Source organism: Alternaria incomplexa (assembly GCF_024043165.1).
Source record: "Alternaria incomplexa strain BMP 0042 chromosome Unknown scaffold_7, whole genome shotgun sequence".
Classification (NCBI taxonomy): Eukaryota; Fungi; Ascomycota; class Dothideomycetes; order Pleosporales; family Pleosporaceae; genus Alternaria; species Alternaria incomplexa.
In genome coordinates, this window is record NW_026249856.1 from 254,789 (window position 1) to 274,479 (window position 19,691).

The 19,691-nt window shown below is 53.9% G+C and overlaps 6 protein-coding genes across 6 annotated transcripts; 1 reads left to right on the top strand and 5 right to left on the bottom strand.

The window, feature by feature from the left end:
* Positions 1 to 2,144: 2,144 nt before the first annotated feature.
* On the bottom strand, positions 2,145 to 2,996 carry J4E90_005270 (uncharacterized protein; the record flags this gene model as incomplete). The annotated part of the gene is made up of 1 exon (XM_051434826.1): positions 2,145 to 2,996. The coding sequence occupies one exon, from the start codon at positions 2,994 to 2,996 to the stop codon at positions 2,145 to 2,147; it is 852 nt and encodes a 283-aa protein (XP_051290850.1).
* Positions 2,997 to 4,401: 1,405 nt separating this feature from the next.
* Positions 4,402 to 5,568, bottom strand: J4E90_005271 (uncharacterized protein; the record flags this gene model as incomplete). Its single annotated transcript, XM_051434827.1, has 1 exon — positions 4,402 to 5,568. The coding sequence occupies one exon, from the start codon at positions 5,566 to 5,568 to the stop codon at positions 4,402 to 4,404; it is 1,167 nt and encodes a 388-aa protein (XP_051290851.1).
* Positions 5,569 to 8,087: 2,519 nt separating this feature from the next.
* On the bottom strand, positions 8,088 to 8,686 carry J4E90_005272 (uncharacterized protein; the record flags this gene model as incomplete). The annotated part of the gene is made up of 2 exons (XM_051434828.1): positions 8,088 to 8,528; positions 8,579 to 8,686. 2 exons carry the CDS (start codon positions 8,684 to 8,686, stop codon positions 8,088 to 8,090), a joined length of 549 nt encoding a protein of 182 aa, XP_051290852.1.
* Positions 8,687 to 9,209: 523 nt separating this feature from the next.
* J4E90_005273 (uncharacterized protein) lies at positions 9,210 to 10,739 on the bottom strand (the record flags this gene model as incomplete). The annotated part of the gene is made up of 2 exons (XM_051434829.1): positions 9,210 to 10,391; positions 10,449 to 10,739. 2 exons carry the CDS (start codon positions 10,737 to 10,739, stop codon positions 9,210 to 9,212), a joined length of 1,473 nt encoding a protein of 490 aa, XP_051290853.1.
* Positions 10,740 to 11,983: 1,244 nt separating this feature from the next.
* On the bottom strand, positions 11,984 to 13,649 carry J4E90_005274 (uncharacterized protein; the record flags this gene model as incomplete). The annotated part of the gene is made up of 2 exons (XM_051434830.1): positions 11,984 to 13,331; positions 13,438 to 13,649. 2 exons carry the CDS (start codon positions 13,647 to 13,649, stop codon positions 11,984 to 11,986), a joined length of 1,560 nt encoding a protein of 519 aa, XP_051290854.1.
* A 1,262-nt stretch (positions 13,650 to 14,911) lies between these two features.
* J4E90_005275 (uncharacterized protein) lies at positions 14,912 to 19,566 on the top strand (the record flags this gene model as incomplete). The annotated part of the gene is made up of 4 exons (XM_051434831.1): positions 14,912 to 14,978; positions 15,046 to 15,229; positions 15,280 to 18,364; positions 18,415 to 19,566. The coding sequence occupies 4 exons, from the start codon at positions 14,912 to 14,914 to the stop codon at positions 19,564 to 19,566; spliced, it is 4,488 nt and encodes a 1,495-aa protein (XP_051290855.1).
* Between the last annotated feature and the right edge of the window lie 125 nt (positions 19,567 to 19,691).

Here is a 19,691-nt window from a genome sequence, read left to right on the forward strand (position 1 = left end):
CTTCTGAACACAACTCATGTACGCTGCATACAAAGTTCTTGGTTGTACTTATCATCGTGTTATCTGGGGATAGAATTGTCCTTTCGTAGTAGGATCAATGTACGTACAAGCAGATACCCTGGGAGTTTACATGGCTGTTGAAAGGTTCGAGTTCTTTTCGGACCATGTTAGCCTGCGAAGCACATCAAGACCTACAACACTTACACCTATGTAGTTCTGTCCCTACATAGAGAAATTCGCGTCAACCTTGGAAAACGTCCCAAACCGCGATGTCGGCAATCCATCAGTCTGCTCCGCTGGACCTTAGCCCTACGATCAACACGCGACTGCTCAAACTTGAACTAGACTCTTCGACCGCCACACCCTCATCGAAGATTTCCGTACGACTCCATGTTACGTCTCTAGAACATGCACCGCACTATACCGCCGTTTCATATGTGTGGGGAGAGTCTTCGCGTACAGAACAAATCCTACTCAATGGACAGCTATTTACAGTACGGCAGAATCTTTGGGACCTTCTTAATCGGCTGCGGGATGTGAGACACGACGGCTACCTCTGGATCGACGCTCTCTCGATCGACCAAACAAGCGACAGCGAGAAAACCCATCAAGTCGCCATCATGGGTTCGATATATAAGCAGGCGAAAACAACGATAGCTTGGCTTGGTACGGCGAGTATGGAGGTTGAAGAGCAGTTTCGGGCCTTGAAAACAGAATTCGCAGTGCAGGAACCTTTCGACTCGGGAGGACAGCGACCTGCTATCGAAGACCGTCTTCAAAAGGCGAGCTTCAGATACATGTTCGCCCATCCATACTGGACCCGTACTTGGATCCTCCAAGAGTACTTGCTCTCGTTGTCCGTCGAATTTTGGTGCGGGAATGAGGTCTTGTCTGATTCGGAGCTAGTGTCTAGAGTGAAAGACTTGTTAGATCTCGACTTCGCGGACCTCTTCGAGACAAGTGCGCAAGAAAGGGCCTTCTATATTATTCAGTTTGGGACTAGATCAGATGTCATCACTTCCAGCTTAACCTGGCTGGTGAATGTATCGTCCGAAAGCGCCTGTGTCGATCCACGCGATCGCGTATACGCATTACTCTCACTGATGTCGCCACGGGAACGAGGGCTATGGGCCATCACGCCGGACTACACAGCATCGACTCAAGACCTTTTCGAGCACTTGTGCAGTGTTTTCCAGAACACTGATCTGGATGTTGAAAGATGGGTGTGGAACCTGGAACGATGGAGAGCGTGGCTACGCCGCACATTTCTCCTGGACGCTGTCGACGAAGATGGCCAAGATAAGACATTTAATCCTAGCACCGACGAAATGTGATTTCTGTTTACTAGGGTATTTTACTCAGATTAACGTCGTTGTTACGGTGAATTTGAGTGTTCCAGTATACAAAATCACATGTCCCGGAAGTCTGCATTAGGGCCAAGTCTTCGAATCTGTCCAATCGTATGCCTTTGTAGACTTGAAAACAGACGTTTCAATATAGAAGAACATTATATTTACAAGGTATACAAGGAAGCTCAGTGGTCATCTACCAGAGACTGCGAAGCCCGTTGCCCTCTAAATACAAACATTTCCCATTCATCAGTCAGTCATCTGGTCACCAAAGTCACTCATGCAAGACCAAGAAGTTTTAAACCAGACTCGCTAACATTCATCTATATACAGACCCAGACGAAACCTCCACGAAAAAAAGAAAAGAGCTGCTCCCATCCAAAAAACCGTCAAGGAACAACCCCTTCTCCTTCCGCAGACCCCGTCTCCCATTCCATCCATCTAATTACAGTTTATATAACCAAACAAACTAAAAGAAACAGCTCAAGTAAATGAGTGTATGGTAGGTCAGTTATGTACAGAACTAAAGGAGTGGCACCAAGACCCATCATAAAGAATGGATCTTGAAAAGCCGAGCTCACTCTATTCATACTCGTATGTACTTTAAAAATCGCTTTCTCTCTCTCTTGTTCTTGTGCCCAAAGTGGAATTGCCCAGCAAAACCGCAAAGTTGTTCTTCATCTCTTATTATATTATATCCAACTCTTCATTTGTCGTGCTATCCGAGGTTGCTGCTGTCGTCGTTGTATGATTCCGAGGGGCCATGTAGAGAAAGCTTGATGGATGGTGAGAAGCTTACTCGGGCTTTCCGAGGATACCGCGGGCCATGTGGCGCTTGCGGAGGTTGTACTCGACCGCGCGCTTCTTAGCAGCAGTGCTCTGGGTGAAGGCAGCGGAGCCACCGAAAGGACCGGCAAGGGCAGCGTTCTGCATGCGGACGATGCAGACGTTGGTGGCGCCACCGGCGGTACCGGAGCAGGTCATGCCAGCGGGCATCTGGACCTTGACGGGGAAGTCCTTGACGGCCGCGGCGGAGAGACCTCCAATACCGATACCGGGGACGTTCTGCATGACGGTTGCGTCCTGGAAGGCGGCGGGGTCGGTACCAGCGGAGGTGGCGTCGATCTGGGCGGTCAGGGGACCGGCACCGTCCTGGTTGACTTGGTGGAAGGTCATGGTGATGGTGCCGTCGTCGGCAGTGGTGGGCAGACCAGAGGTAGCTCCAGTACCTGCGGCTTTGGCGACACCACCCTCAGTTCCTGTGGACTTGGTGCCAGCAGAGGCAGCACCGGCACCGCCAGCACCGCCGCCGGTAAGAGCATCGAGGAAGCCACGCTTGGCACCAGCTGCGGCACCGGCACCGGCACCAGCACCTCCCATGAACATGGAGATAGCGGCACCAGCGTCAACGGCACCGCCACCCTGGGTGCGTCCAAGAGCAGAGGCCTTACCACCCATCTCGCGGGTGCGGATGATGGAAGTATCAGCCTCGGAACCGCAGAGAGGAGAAGCGCAGTTGCGAGGAGTACCGTCCTGGACGGAAAGACCAGGCATGGTTACACCATTGGCACCCTGGATCTCAGAAACGACACCGTGGGCCTGGACGGAGGCGGCAATAGCAGCAATGGCAGCGAGAGAGTAACGCATCTTGATGGATATGAAGTTGGTTGATAAAAAGGGTTAAAAAGAGTTGAAGATAGTCGAGAGTATTGAGTGAGAAAGATGTAATGAGTAGTGAATTAAGCAAGCGACCGGCGCAAGAAAGTAATTAGAAGGATGGAAGGAAGGGAAGAAAGCGAGTCTGGTTGGTTTGAATGTTGAGTGATGGTGATGTCGACCTTAGGAGGACGAGCAGTGAGGTTTATATACAGCTTTCTCGCAGTGGCTTGTCAGCGTTCCAAAGCTTAGCATAGACACAAGCATTCAGCGGTCTGCGTCTCCGATCCACCAAGGCAAGATGGCGCCCGCGACCCCTTGCTGCCATGGCCAAACACGATGATGGCCGTCGAGGGAGGCTGTGATACCGAGAGCACAGACCCTGACCGGAGAGCTGAGACGATGCTGGTCGAACGATGGTCATGGTTACTCCACTAAGGCCAATTCCGCTAGGATATCCACTGCGGGACGATCATCTCCAGAAGCTTGGTTTGGGATCTTCCCAAGGCTGCTTCGGAACAATGATGTCGCGTTGTGGGAGCGTGCATTGATGTTTGGCATCTGAGGAAGCATGTCTGCAGATGTGTATCAGCAGCGAGGTTTCGATTCAGGCTCGGCGATCGAAACAGCATCGAGAGAACATCGTTTCGCTCTTGCATACTCGCTTTCGCATTCTTGTGATATCATTCGGGATTGCGCAGCCATTTTGCAGGTCGTGGTCATACACAAAAGTAAGCAACGAAATAATATCCCTGGCCGTTATCGGCAGCTATCCACCGCTTGTCGTTCATGAACGGTTAGCCAGCAATCCGGCCGAGGTGAAAAGGCGATGGTTGTTTCAGTAGCGGGTTTTGAAACTCTAAAGTTTGGTATCGTTCGAGGGTTAGCGCGTTGCTTCTTGCCTCAGCTGCAGTCCCGGATATTCCCGAAACCTTCAAGCCGCCTCAAGCACGACCATGACTTGACGTCGACACTTCCAGGCGACTCCACTGTAGCACTGTAATAGAGAAGAAGGTTGAGAATGACAGCTTCGAAAACGCGGAGCGGTGAGATTGTCGAACAACATGCAGGTTCTGGACGCGGATCTTCATGCTATCGGCTTCCAGTGTTTCGCTATGCATGTCGGTCACAGCAAGACTTGCCACATCTGGACTGTACGGAGCAGTGGTCGCAGTAGCTGCATCGTAAGGCAAACGCTGCAGTCGCAGAAACGGACCGGCCAACATCGAAACATTGGTATCAACGACACTGGCCGTCTACAAAGGAAAGACCTGAATCAGCGTATCAATACACCCTGCTTCTCTCTAATGATCAGTCCTATCGACCTCTAACATCCACAGCCTCTTTGTACCCGACCTGACTGCCTGGCCTTCTTCGACTTCTTCTTGGTAAGCTTCTAGTTGACCCCAAACTGTCCTTGCGTCCAAGCCTTGAAGTCCCTGACCTCTTTTATCCATATGTATCGAATGCATATTTCCTGAAGCTCATAGAAGAGCGCCCCCGCTTCAACGAAGCCTTTGGTGATTGAGCTTTTGATGAACAACAGCAGTATCATGACAGCGCGACGTTGCGCATCCTTTCCGTATTCAACGATCGGGGTACCGTTGCCAACACCGTTGGTGTTTCCATTGGTGGTTCCGTTGGCAGTACCGTTGGTCGTTGTCTCCTGCGACGTCGGAGGGGGCGCCTCCATCTTCTCGATAAGCCGCATTGCGTGCTGTATGAAATGGATGGTAACGTCTTGACCATCAATCCCGCTGTCAACGAAGGTGTGGTTGGTGTGTAGTTTGGTGAGGAATTCTAGGGACGATAGCTCGAGTGGAAGATGCGCGAGTTCTCGCACGGCTTGTTCGGGTTCGAATTTGAGCTTTCGGGTTATGACTTCATCCCATGACTGTGAGCTGTTAACTTCTTGCGCCTGAGTAACGTGCCGTGACTCCTCGTCTTCCGCTGGTGCTGTGGGCTTCTGGACGGGCTGTGCAGGAGCTCGTACTTTCGGCTCTGGCAGCACGTCCCAAACCTCGGTCTCAACGAGCATGCACATATACGGTCCCAGATCGAAGGTTGCTAGTGGAACACCATCCATCTTAAGGCGGTCCAGTATCAAGTGGGGTGAGGCTTTGGATGACGACGGCTCCCACAGCAGGAGCCCCATGATGTATTCCGCCCTGGTCTTCCGGACTTCCGCAGCAGTGACAGTGTCGTTGCTGGTCGCCTTGTCTTCCTGCCCTTCGGCTGCCTCGTTATTGTATTCCACGAGAGCCTCTACCCAGTGCGACAAGTAAACTTTGTGCTTCATGGGTGTCTCTTCGGCCAACTTCCACAGTTTGTACTCGCAGTTCAAGATGAGCCTGAGCACTGGCAGAGTCGGCTCAAGTTTGGCCCGTTGGACGTACGCATCGAGCGTGTTTTTGACCCGGATCGATTCGATGAATGAAGTAGGGTCGGTGTTTAGCGAGCGCATAATTTTGTCGAGCTTGCGGATCGCGCCATCGTGGTCAAAGGCTGAGGTGCTAAGCGCGTCGATTTCGGCGTCTGTGAGCGTGGCAGTCATGAGGCTCATACTGGGCGGTATTTATATCGCGCCTTGCGCTTCGAACGATAGGAATGCGGTGAGTGATACGGTTTGGAGTGGAGGGAATACATAAGGGTCGAAGTGGGCGCGAGGTGTGACGATCGTGAGTGCTGGTGCGGAGCGCGTGAACCTTGGAAAGAACGGCGATGCACGTGCCAAGCATAGCATCGTGCCTCTGGTTCAGCCGCACATAGGACTGGAGAAGGATAGCACACCGACTCTGAGTGGTTGTCATGAGACATATCTGCTAACCCCGAAATACATTGGTAATCATGAGCTGCACATCGTATTTGCGACCTTGAGCCCTGGCACGACCCCCAACGCCTCGAACGTTCTGCGTCTGTTTGTACTGATTGCTTCTAGCCATCTTGACTATTTAACCTTTGCAATATCACACATGACGTTCATGCTTGCACATCATAGCAATTGGAAAGGGATGTTCGTAGAATATTTGATTATATTCTCATTACAGCACGCTCGTAGAAACGCGCCAGGATGCTCGCGAGGAAACCTGAGATTGTCCCAGAGAACCAAGACGCCAAAACCTGAAGCTATTCATGACATTACAGACGGAGCCAAGCCAAGGCCACCTTCACCCGACCGGAAGCTCCGGCATCCCTAAGCGACACCATGCGAAGTGTATCCTGGCATCGGAGATATCGGTGAGTGTCGGGTGTTGGTCAAGCTTTGACAATGGCGGAAAAAGAGGAAGATGGGTATCGTGATGTGACGTTGTTCGTCAAGCCGTTATCGCGGCATCGTGAAAGGTGTTTGCGCGCCCCCGCTAAAACTTGAATATGATGTACAGAGCGTGGATGATACCCTGGTGATGTTGTTAGTGACAGGGTCGCGGGTGATGATGTGTGTACCGGAACTCACCGGAATGTAACCAAGAACGGTCAACAGGATGTTGATGAGGAAATCAGCGTTGCATCCGCGCTCAAGGAAGACACCCAGAGGAGGCAGGATGATGGCAAGGAGGATCTTGCAGATGTCGCTGGTGATTGTTAGTGTCTACGTCTTCAGGTAGGCTGATTGCTGCTGGAGCGGACATACCTGGCGGTGAAAGGCATGTTGGAGTGTTGGGTTGTTCTTGCGTGTAAGAGTTGGAAGTGCTTGTAGTAGAGTGCGGATTGATGGTGTGATGATTTGACAAACAGCGGGAGTCTTGCTTAGTATTTATGGCAGGTGACGAGGGCAGCTCATGACCATGAGAGTGACGTAGCCGGTGAAATTTAGCAAGGATGGCAGGCGCTGCCGCGTACCCGCACGCGCCACACCTTCCGTTGTGGCGTCATAGGTGTCCGAGTGACCCGACAGCAAAACAAGATCGCGCTCAAACTTCCAAGCAGAGTTTCCACGTCCAAATTACCTGTCAAGCCCTGCGAGTGACGCATGCCGCGTTCTGAGGCTGGGGGAAATTGCGTGCTGCTGCTTGGTCAACCCCGGACTCAGCAGCGGCCGTGTTTCCGAGCCTCATTTGCCAAACGTACATGTCTCTAGACGGTGAGGGTGCTCTTGGCTGGCAAGGTCTGGATCGCCCACCAGCCACAAGAGCTGCGCAAGCTTCATGGGCTTGTGCCGTCGATCCACCTCACGTCACAGCAGCCGCCCGCCACCATGCCGCTAACATGATGTCAAGCCTCAGTATGTGGCGTAGGCTTCTATTCATAGTTAGTTGTGGCTCAAACCTGGGGGTTAGGTCAAACTACTGGAGCTTTCGTTCCACCTTAGCTGCGCCTGTTGAACCCTCGGTGGATTGGCGTCAAGCGACGCGCCCGCAATTTTCATCGTCGAAGTCTCTAGCAATGCGTAGCCCAAAGTCCTGCACGGATAGATCGCCGGACAGCTTGGCATGTGCCTGCGTGGACATGCGTCGTGGAAGATGCCGGTGTATGGCCGGAATCGATCGGAATTGGTTTGCCCATCGGTGGAAAGAGAACAGGCACAGAAAATGGAAGACCTGCGATCATTTGATCATCGCAAATGGACAATGACTCTCGTTTGAACCGACAACCAAGCTTCCCCGGTACAATGATCACAATATCATCTCATACAAGGAGAAAATCGAACGGGGACGCTGAAGTCTACGTTCGTGTAAAAAGAAAAGTTTGCAAAACCCCGAGGTCATGTAGCATTCTTCTTTGTTTTGCTTCTAATCGGACTTTGTAGGAGATACATGTCTACTTCTTCCCTTGAATGGGAGTGATGCGACCCGCTGTATTGTTCTGCTATAACTATCCCGACAGTGTTTTCCGTATGAATCATTCAATTATCTTCATAGGTTCTGTAATCGCGCAAAAACCCAATTACTCGCGTTCAAAATACCATATTTTTCAGTTTGATAACGCGTGAACAGCGACAAGGAACACACGATACGTGCAGGCAAAAAAACGCGACAAGACAGACCACTCTTAGGATAACATAATATCATTCATCGGGTATCATCTTAAAATCCGTCATATGTGCCCCAAGACTTTCTCCGTAGCATCATAACAATCCAGCACTCAAGACCTCTTCTCAGCCTCAACCTGCTTCTGCAGATCCGCCTCAACACCCCTCTGCCGCGCCTTCCCCTCATCGTGCTGCTTCTGCGCCTCCTCCTTCTGCGCCGCATTACCCGTCAGTCCCGCAACAGCACCACCCACCGCACCCCCAAGCCTATCGCCAATCCCCTTTCCGAGATCGTTGACCTGGCCCGCAGCTTCCTGCTCCTTGCCCTCCTTGTTCTGCTGGATGCCCTGCTGCTTGAGGCCCTCGGCGCCGGTGAGGCCACCGAGCGCTTCCTTCGCGGCACCCATGTTTTGGTTCCATGAGCCTTGGGTGCGGTCCGAGTTGTCTTTTGCGACGCCGCCCGAGGGGGTTACGGAGAAGGGACCGGCTTTGGCGGCGGAGTGGGAGAGGTCGTGTTCGGCGGCGGCGGCATCTTTGCGGTTTTCGCCTTGGGCCTGCGGTGGGTTAGAAAACGACTGCGGGGATTTGGAATGAAGAGACTGACCTTGTCGGCGGTGCTGCCTGTGAGAGAACCGATGGCGCTCTGGACTGCGCCGGTGGCTTTGTCCATGTAGGACTGAGGGGTGGAAGTCGCGTCCTTGTTTGAAGACATGGTTGTGTTATTGGTTTTGTGGTGGGTTGAAGAGATTGTGGTTCGGTGTAATAAAGCTGCAGCTGTAGTTGTAGCTAAATGGTATGTTGGCAGCGAGTTATATATCACTTTGTTTGTATGGAAGTTCAGGTGGAGCATGTGAAGTATGACGTCACGCCCCACGTTGGGCACTCGCGACGCGCGCAACTTGGCCTTGCGCGGGAGATCTGACGAAGGTGGCGCATTGGAAATCCGAGACGCTCGACGCTCGTGGTCTGGTTCACAACCTCGTGGGTCTTGATGACATCGCTTTGGAGATCAACTGATCGTTCTCACCTGTATTATGATGCAATGAAGACATTTGACCGAGCAGACACCGATCGTCTCAGTCATCCAGGGCGACTAAGATTGCAAAAACTTGAGTCGAGAGTGTAGTTGCTAACATGGATATCTATTCGCTCGCACTGCCGTGTCGAGAAGGGTATGTTCGTTTCAAATCCAAACGCCAGAGAAAATGCTTTTGGGGTCATCGTGGTCTCATCCATCACCAATGACAGATACCTCCCTCGCTATCATCGACGCTCCAGGTTCCCGCAAGACCGACAATCTCAACCTGCCCGTTGAAGGCTTCCGATATCTTGCCTAGCCGGGCAACGCCATCATCGACGCCAAAGGACGCTCCAATCTCTGCAGGCCCGTTGTTGAGCAATCGCTTTGCCCAGGCATCGATTGCAGGCTCGCCAGTCTCGTCGCGTGCTTGTTTCAGGAAAGGAATCAAAGCTGTGCCTCCTGTGCCACGAAGTTTCTTGCTTCCCGTGCGAGCCATGGTGTTAGCCAAGTTGACACGTTGTGTGTTTGCTGGCTTGGGTGACAGTGATCGGGCAGTTGACTGTGTCTCGCGCGATTTGATGATAATATACCGCGATACAAGCTGGATATGCTTATCGCGCAGACTCCGCAGCATGGCTAGGCATGCATCGTAGGATGTCGTCAAAGCCCGATCTCTGCGATTCGACGTGACGTACTCTCGAATGTTTGCGACGCTTTCCATATGCTCTAGGAACCTGCGATGGGGTCCGGGCATGTAGTTGCGCATATCCTGGATGAAGCCATGCGAGGGTCCAGATAGCGCAGGCTTTCCAGTGCCATCCCTCTTCTCGCCGGTGGGTCTGTGTTCCACTCCTAGAACAATGTCGAAGAACTGGATAGTGGAGCTCTGCGCGTTGCTGCCGCCGCTGAACTGCACATGTGGTTGCTGGCCGGTACCATCATCAAACATGACACCATTTGGAAGACCAGCGTCCGCCATGTTCTTACTTCCAGCCAGAAAGGGTCGAATGCGATGGTAGAAGACGTGTGGATCACAACTCTCGTACATGCGCTCCAAGAGAGCGCCTAGCTCATCGAGTCTCCCGGCAAATCTCTGAAGGCAGTCCACGACTGTCTTGCTATCGTTGTCCCTAGCAGCTTCAATAGCACGAATCATCATCGGAATGACTGGTCCAGCTCTGGCTTCGATCGCTACAGACACTAGGTAGAACCAAGATTCGTCCATCGAGCCAGTGAAGGTCATTTGCGTCGCGAGGTTGTCCAAGGTGTCTGCAGGTTCCCAGTCGAATAGTGGTCGCCAGTTCCACAGGCAGACGGCTGCAAAGGTTGCGACTGGTGGGAGCTCCAAGTGTCTACATGTCTCCATGAACGGTATCGAGATGGATGGCGGCACAATCTGAACGGGGTCGTTAGCTATGCATCGCTTTGGAATGTGTGGGTTTTCAAGGCTTACATCAGATGGTCTGTCACCGCCCCAGATGTATGCATGGGCGATAAACCCCAAGATGGAGTAGGCTCTCCGCCATTCAGCTTCTGTGAGGAGAAATTGGGTTCCCAGCACTGGTAGTGTGTCGACTATCCCACGTAGCCGCTTGGCAAGGATCAAGCTTTGGAAGTTGCGCACGATGGTCTCCCACGGTTGGTAGTAGCGATCCGGCAGAACATCGAGCGGTATCTCATCGGGCAAGAAGCCGTTCTGAGGTGAGATGCCGTAATCGGCCAACTGAGGCAGAGTCGGAAGCATTGTGATGGTAAGCGGGAATAGAGTTTGGGTGTATTTGACTGTTAGAGGGATGGAGGTGTTCTGTTGTGCTCGGTGGTCGTGGGAAGCTGTCGGAGGAGTGTCGCGTGATTGAATCGGAGTCGGGGAAGGAGTACAACTCGACTAACGGCCGTGGAGGTAGTCGCCACCAACAATTACCCTTGGGGTGATTGCTCAAGGGATTCCCAAATCTTTTAAGGAACGACGAGCGGAGGGTGGGGTAGAAATGAACTAAATCCGCGGTGCTTGTGTGTGGGCGAACGGAATCTAGGCGTGTCTGGTAAGTTGTCTCGGAGGTGGAACCCAGGCACCAAACGAGTTGGTTCCGAGTTTGGAGGAGCCCAGTACTAGAGGGGTCTTTGCGGAGACGCGGACGGTAGGCTAAAGACGAATGGTGAAGAGCTGACTCGATTAAGCAACTGCAACACGAACAGTAGTAAAATGGTCAGGGAAGTGGCGTGAGAGAACAATGAGCATTATAACTGCCTTCCGGCCGCGGCTGCGAACCTTGGTGGATAACGTCAAAGAAGCAGGCCGAAACGCGTAGTGCTCAGTAATTGCCTAAGAGAAATCTGCGAGCCGAGTGCTCCGCGCAATCGGTTTCGTGGGCGTCACTTGGGTCACATTAGCAATCAATTCACTCATGGATTCCATGATTCTACTATAGCGGAGGTAGCGCGGCTGGCCGACGGGCTACTAAGTGCCTCCACACTAGCGTAGCTGCCCTGCATGAAACGGCTGGCTGCCGAAGTCGGGCAATCGGCCGTTGGGGAGCAACACGGGTTAAACCCGCAAATAGAGGCCGGTGCCATAGAATGTGAATGCTGAATGATGGTTTTTGCCTCTTGTGATGAGATCACGACGCGACAACCGAATCTTCGAGGACGGAATCAAGCAGCCAATCCAGCCTCACGCACCGTCGCCAACCCCGCAAAATTCCCGTTCCTGTACGCCGACGCTACTGCAGTGGCATCAAGCTAAGAGTGCAGATCAGGAACCGCATGTTGGCTGTGGAGTTGCTTGTACATACATACAATGAAGTTGTCCGGATTGCGACGATTAGTGTTGCTGTGTAGGCAAGTTTACTGGTGTGGAATGCGACGGTGGTGATAGTTTAGATGTGAACACACCAACGCTGCAACATCGATGAAGGAAGCTGAAAAGAGCAGCAGCGGGGTGGATGATGAACACCACATATGTACCCGTGTCTTTCCGATATTCTACGACTACTGGCCCTCTCTCCAAGGCATCCTTTCAACACCCCTCACCCACCTCCGTCTCCTCCACTCGCCCTTGCGACTCGGTGCATGGCTCTCCCACGCCCGGCGCAAGACCTCCTTTTCTTCATCTGCAATATCCCTGCTACTTCCCTTTGACCCGCTCCGTTTCTTGAGTTTCGCCTTTGCGGCACTGGCCTTCTCTCCTTCGCTCTCAAGGACTTCGTAGTGCAGATCCGTCACCCATCGCTCACCCTCGACCTCAACCTCTACGCCTGTAACACAGCGATCCTCAACCCATTCACGAGACAGCAGATCGAGCGTCCACTTCTTGTCGCTCCAGCGCCAGCCGCGGGGTGGAAGTACATCTTCGAAGAACGGGGTACCGCGGGGTCTGTCACCGCTGATTCTAGAAGGCGACAAGGGCGAGTAAGGCGATGGAGAGAACATGAAACCTTCATACTCGCCATGCTCGTCATGTAGGGCGCGGTGTTGAAGTTCGAATATTTCTACCTCACGCGTCTCCTGGGATGTCTCCAGTTCGATGTCTGCGCGTGAGATGGTCAGGAGGAACGATCGACTTTCATGTTCTGCGTCCGAAATGAACTTTTCGGTCTCGGGCATTGTAAGGAGGTCTTGAACGTTGGGATGCCCTAACGCTGTCAAAGTGTATCCAAGGACGAGGAATATTGCGCGCCACGGTAGTAGGTGCGCCGATATGAATAGCAGCACCGATACAACGAGCAGGATGAGGTAGAGCATAGATGAGAGGTTCTCGTTCTGGAAGTTGGTGAGCGGCGTGATGAAGCTCAGTACAGCATCGTGGCCACGGCTAAAGTCCTCCATGCAGTTTTGCAGATCGCGCATGTTGCGGAAAAAGTCCTTGCTGAACTCAGGCGCAGGCTTGATTGTCTTCGCATCGGCCAACGGTGGTCCTCCCAAGCTTCCTCTCCACAGATCGCCGTCGATATCTATCGTATTCGTCATGGGCTCCGGATGACGGGTCAGAAATGCAGGAACCATGACGAAGAACATGCCACATGCCAACGGGAGTACAGGTGCAAGATACGGATTGACGCATACGAAGGTCCAGACGAAGAGAAATGAGAGGGTTTGCGTAGGCTGAGCCCAGGTGAACAGCCGAATGAGGCGATTTTGAGCAACGAAAGCAACGCCGATGCGCGAGTTGAAGCGACGGAAGTTGGACGACATGGTGGGGATGCTGAAGTTGGGTCGAGCAACATAGCTTCGAGAGCGCCGGTCCTTGACTTGCGGTGTGTTCCCGCTTGGTGTCGAGGCTGAATCCGGAGGCGAGCCGTCAGAGAGGTCTTCCGAGGGCAGAACTTGTGCCAGTAGCCTATATAAATCAGCTCAATACATCTTATATTGCACACTCCTCTTATAGTCGAGGGTCGCTCGTGATGTTCAGCTTGTACAGCAACATCTGGGTTCGGATAACTTACATGTTCATCATCTTGTCTCCCACCCTACTACTCGACTCGCGGCTTATGTTATCACCCAGCGACTCCAGTTTGTCTTTAAGCCTGCTAGCCGACAGACGGCGGGAGTGAGGCCTCTCCGTGGTGGGCGTGCCGTCATTCGATGCATGTTGTACTTGGACTACCGGAATGGGCGTGCCGCGGTTCACCAGCGACTCGGAGTTGTCTGAACCCATGGCGGGACCTGCAGTGTGATTGTCTTGTTCCTCGGCAGGCAGGCGACCAGATTGAAGTGAATCAAGGCCGAAGTGGCGTGTCGATCTCAGAGTGTGTTTAGGGAAGTCACACTTGTGTTGCGTGGTTTTGGAGGTGGGCGTGTCACATGTGGCTGAGTCGCAACCTTGGAAGTTCCTAATCCGTGTAGACGTCGAGCAGCAGCCTAGACAACATCCAGATGGTAACCTATCCCTCCTCTTTCGGTTCCGTGATTTCAGCGCATTCCCAAAGTTTGGCGTGGAGGGTCTGAAAGCAGGTGTTGGCAGCAAACGGATGACGCACGCGCATGTGAACTCGTGGCGTCGAGCTTGCGCCGTGGTACGTTGTTCGTTCCGGCGTTTCCCCACATGTGGCCGTGCACGTGCGCGATTGGGATGGTCAGGGACAAACAACCTTTGGGACTTGGAGGACCAAGAAGCTCTTGGAGATCGCTGTTACATTGTGAAGTCTCCGTTACCATTTAGTGGTGAGACGAAGAATCAAGACTGCGGAGAGCTGCGGAGTTCCCGCTGTCATGTTTCGGGGCCGTAACCTCCCCTACATAGATAGCTTCCAGAGCATGCACGATTGAGGGTTCAGCATGCACATGCTGAAAGCCGTGCCATGTGCAGGCGGGCTAGGGTAGCTTGGGTGGTGCAATCATGGTTGGCAGGTGATGGTCGTACTGCCTGGTGCACAGCTACTCTGGACAGGAGCGTGGCAGCAGCGCTGAGATGACAGCGAGACAGTAGGGCCGTTGGGCGATGCGTCCGTTTCCTGGGAGAGGAGAGTTGTTTTGATAATACCCTATTCGCCGCAAGAGGCAGATATGGACAGGGGCCGTGGGTCCTTGTCAACTAGACAACCCTAGTGCCTTGGTGGCTTTTGCGGGCGACCCTCATTGTGACTTTGACGAACGTCGACTATCGTGCACCTCCCCTTTGCCGCAACCCAGCGCCGTGCTTTTTGCGCAGCCCATTGCCTGAGCCTGAATCCTTCCGATAGCCGTTCGCTCGACTCATTACCGACCGCCGATCGCTTTCACCGCTGTAGCCGGGCCCATTCGACATGTCGGCATAGTCTCCCTCGGTGCCCAAGCTCGACGCTTGGAGACCATCCCGGCTTTTTGAAAGAGGGAGACTTTTTGAAGCATCCCGTGACAGCAGAGCGTCCATTGCCGGTGTCGTAATCACGAGCTGCGGAGCTGGCCATGGCGACGCAGCCGCGAACTGCAACTCGGACCATGGAGACGACCAACGTGCCCGAACGGTCAGGGTCCAACATGTCGGAGGACTCTAGCGGCTCCTCAGGTACGAAAAAGCATTAGGGTGGCTGTCGCATTACGCGACGAGGTGTCATAGCTAACCCGCGCTGCAGAAGACCGCGTACGCAAGTTCCAGAAGACGGGCGACCAGGGCAGCCGCCTGCGCAAGACGAGTGCATCCAATGCCATAAGCGCAGCCCGCCCGCTGCCTTCCATCAACAACAACGCCGCAGGACGGGGCAGGGCCAAGGTGCCGTTGGGCCCCCGCGAGCGGCCCCAGGACTTCACCAAGCAGAGGTACGACGCCGCAGCTATGGCGACGACAGCACTGACGCGTGATGCAGCAGAATGGCAAGCGGCGCCAGCGTCGCTTCCCTCGAGACGCGCTCCTTCCTGCCCACGCCCGCGAATGAGACGGCGGCCACGCGTACCGTCCCCTCGAATCCACGCTTCAGCTTCACCAAGCAGCCGCAGCCCGGGCCTGCAAAGGAGGAGCCGACTGAGAGCACCGGCTCGTACGACTTCCTGCCCGCCGTCAACTTCGACGACTTCGCCAACAGCCTCGCGTACGAGCCCGCTCTAAGCGACTTCCCTGCGCCTGGCACGTTCAAGGCCAACGTGCCTGCCAGCACCACCACGCCCAGCAACAACAATATGCCGTCATTCACGGGAACGCCCACTGACAAGCCGCCCACACGCAGCAGCGACTTCGTTCGCCGCTTCAGCCAGTCCACCGCGAGGAAGCCAAGTGGCGCCTCTACCGCATCGGGCTCTGACACGAACATGCCAGCGCCGCAGAGCAACATGGCCATTCGTTCACGTCGCCAAAGTCAATTCCCCGCCCAGGCACCCCCAAATCCAGCTGCCCGAGCACCGCGGAAGAGCGTTGGCCCTGGAATGCTGCCTTCAAGTAGCTTCGAGCGCCAGGAAATGGACAGACTGGCCAACGACAACGCAATGCCCCAGCTCGGCCGTGCGCCGTCACTGAACAAGGGAAACAGGCGAGAGACACTGTCTGCAAACATCAACACAGCTCCTACCACTGGAGTGCCCAGGCTCCCAACTGCCGCACGCAACGCCAAAGCAAAGTCCTTACAACCGCCTTCGAGACAGCAACCGGGCCACCTGACTGTCTCATCCATGACCCCCGATCCAAGCTCAATGCCCTCCCCTGGCAGGTCTCCCGCTGCGCAAAGATCGTACACACCTTCGTCCTCATCCAGCAAACGGCAGTCGACGGCTCCACATATCTCTGGACTTGGCGCGCGAACCATCAGCCCCACAGACGCTCGGCGGCTAAGGAGACTGTCCATGAACCCAAATCATCCGCCAGGCGGCCCAGTGGGTCCTCCCACTCCCCAGGGCGATCAGACATTCGACGAGCGAGCCTTCAGCCAGTCCCCAGCCTTGGCTGTGGGAGGCAGTATGACACCATCTTCGGCGCGCGCGACGCCCGAGCAGAAGCGCAAGTCTTATGCTTCTGGTATATCGCTCTCGTCGAACTCGAGCTTGAACTCGTTGAAGGTTGGTCCTTCATCAATACCCTTGCGCACCAATACCGCTCCGACAAGCTCTCGTCTGCCTGCGCCAAAGCCACGAAATGTGCAAAGCTCAGCTGGTGGGGAGCAAGAAGAGGTGCCCCCTGTACCTGCCATACCAAAAGCGTTTGAATCTCCCAAGGACCCCGAGCGCAGCAGCTTTGCATTCACAACACCAAATTCAAAGATGAGCGCGCCTCCTCAAGCACCTCAAGAACCAGTGTCAACACCCGACACGCAACGAGCCGAGCCTCGGCAGAACGAGACCCTGGAAGGCGGTCTTATGAACAGGAGCACAGGGTCCATTAGACATCGACGGGGACTAACTGTTGGAGCTGGTACCGAAGGTGAGAGAACGCCCACGGTACAGCAGTCCAGCAAGAAGAACCTACAGCCAATCAGACTGCCGCCGCTGAATCTGCTGCCGCTCGGCACACCATTCAACAATCGGATATCGTCTTTCCCTGCACCCTCTGGTGAAGTGGACGAGCGTAATGTAACGCCACCACCTAAACGTGCTGCCAACAAAACGCCTAGTACGCCCATGACAGCCTCCAAGGCGAACTTCTTCGCAAGGAACAACCATCACGACGAATACCATAAACACTTGCGTAGCAGTAGCTCGGCCTTCAACCTGCGTGCTGCAGACTCCTCGCTTGATACCCACCCGAACATTGGTTCGATTCCCGTTCCGACCTTGAACCCAACACGTCAAGCCACCACGCCTTTCTCATCGAATTCGTTGCCAAAGGGTAGCGGGGAGTTCGCCCGCTTGCAGCCACGACCTAGCGGCGAATACAAATCCTCTGCCAGGGATGTGGAGATGCAGAGTATGGTTGCTGGCCCGCGGCCATTACAGAAGAAGAACACGTCAGATTCAATACAGACGTCCACGTCAACCGAACCTGAAACGCCTTCTTCTGGCTCATCTTTGCGGCGAAAGCTCAGCCTCAGTGGCTGGAGAAGAGCTTCATCTAAAGCTGCAACACATCAATCGCAAAATCTGCAGGTCCGAAAACCGGGCCCTCAGGGTGGTGAGCCAAGACAGCAACCCCAGCCTCCCAAGCACAGCGAGATGCCTCCACCGCGGCTACCTGCGTCTGCAACTTGGAGCGGTGCTATTGGCACAAGCCCAAGTCCCGCCAAGAGTGGGAGTCGACCATCCCTTGATTTCGGGCGCCGCAAACCCTCTGCAACAGCAGTTGCAAGCGATACAGAGGTTGAGAAATTAAGTGCTCGTAAGCCCGTAGGGAATGTTGGAACACGTGCGGTATCGGGCCACACAGACCAGGCTAATAGCCAGCCGACACAGAAGTCAACGTCGATCTTGACACCAATGCAGCGAATGCTGGGTACGAAGAGCTCATCGAACATGCTCAAAGCTCGTAATCTCGATTCAAACCTCGATAGAGATGACATGTTGGCCGACGAAGAAATGAAGAAGCTTGCTTCGAAGCGGAAAGACTTTGAGCATGCGGCGCGCGACGTCGACGAGCTCCGTAAGCGCGCCACAGCCAAGGAGCGTGTCAGTCCAAGTGATGCTGTGCGCATGGCCAATTTGAACATATTCGAAAGAGGCGAGATCATCGATTACAAGGAGGTCTACTTCTGTGGAACAAAGAACGCCAAGAAGCACGTTGGTGATCTGAATGCGCAGACCGCAAACTTTGGCTATGACGACGAACGTGGCGATTACAACATCGTCTTGGGGGACCATCTCGCATACAGATACGAAGTTGTTGATGTTCTTGGCAAGGGCAGCTTCGGACAGGTTGTGCGTTGCGTAGACCACAAGACGGGAGGGCTCGAAGCGATCAAGATCATTCGTAACAAGAAACGGTTCCATCAGCAAGCTCTGGTCGAAGTCAACATTCTCCAGAAGCTACGCGAATGGGTAAGAAAGATGCATTCAGTGTACAGAGTAAGCTTGCTAACGATATCCAGGACCCCGATAACAAGCACAGCATGATCAACTTCACCCAGAGCTTCTACTTCCGTGGCCATCTTTGCATCTCGACCGAGCTTCTTGGCATGAATCTGTACGAGTTCATCAAGGCACACGAGTTCAAGGGCTTCTCCCTACGCCTAATCCGTCGATTCTGCAAACAGATGCTGGCTTCGTTGACCCTCTTGAAGACCCAGAAAGTCATCCATTGTGACTTGAAGCCGGAAAATATTTTGCTTGCGCATCCGCTTCACTCGGAAATCAAGGTCATCGATTTCGGATCCAGTTGCTTCGAAACCGAGAAGGTCTATACTTACATTCAGTCGCGATTCTACCGATCGCCGGAGGTCATCCTCGGCATGAGCTACGGTCTGCCGATAGACATGTGGAGTTTGGGTTGCATCCTTGCCGAGCTGCTCACCGGTTACCCCATATTCCCTGGAGAGAACGAACAGGAGCAGCTTGCTTGCATCATGGAGATATTCGGACCTCCAGAGAAGCACCTCATCGAGAAGAGCAGCAGGAAGAAGCTATTCTTTGACTCCCTTGGCAAGCCCAGGGTCACTGTTTCCTCAAAGGGCCGCAGGCGACGACCCAGCTCGAAGACACTGCAACAAGCCCTGAAGTGTGACGATGAGGCCTTCCTTGACTTCATCACGCGCTGTCTGCGTTGGGATCCCGAACGTCGAATGAAGCCCGATGAAGCGATGCAGCATGAGTTCATCACTGGCGTACGCAAAACCAATCAACAACGACGGCCATTCAACGCCCCGTCCGGCACGTCTTCACCTGCGAAGCGAATGCCGCCCCCACAGTCGGCACAGCCACGTGTCCGACCTCTTCCCGAGCCTCCCGTGTCTAGCTTCAGAAACGGGACCGCAGCCAGCGGACAACGTCAGGTGTCGAACAGCAACTCACCTGTGAAAACATCTGCTCCCGCGAGACGCCACTCCACCGTGCAAGGACTTGCACCTGGAACAGCAGGTACTAAGCGTGCAGCAAACGGAGCGCCACTCAATGGCGCAGGTGGAAGTGGACTGCCGCGCGCAGCACAGCGCAGTGTGTCAGGCAAACCAGACCTCGCTTCGGCGGCGGCTATTGCCAGTCTCGTAAGTTCAGAGCATCCCGGCCAGCTTGATATCGATGAGTAGCTAACAAGGCTTCAGAAAACGCACACATAACCTTACGAAACCGAGAGATATTCTCAATATAGATTAACGATTACTGGGCATCTCATGAGGTTTCTACTATCTAATATGGGGTCTACCCCGCTGGC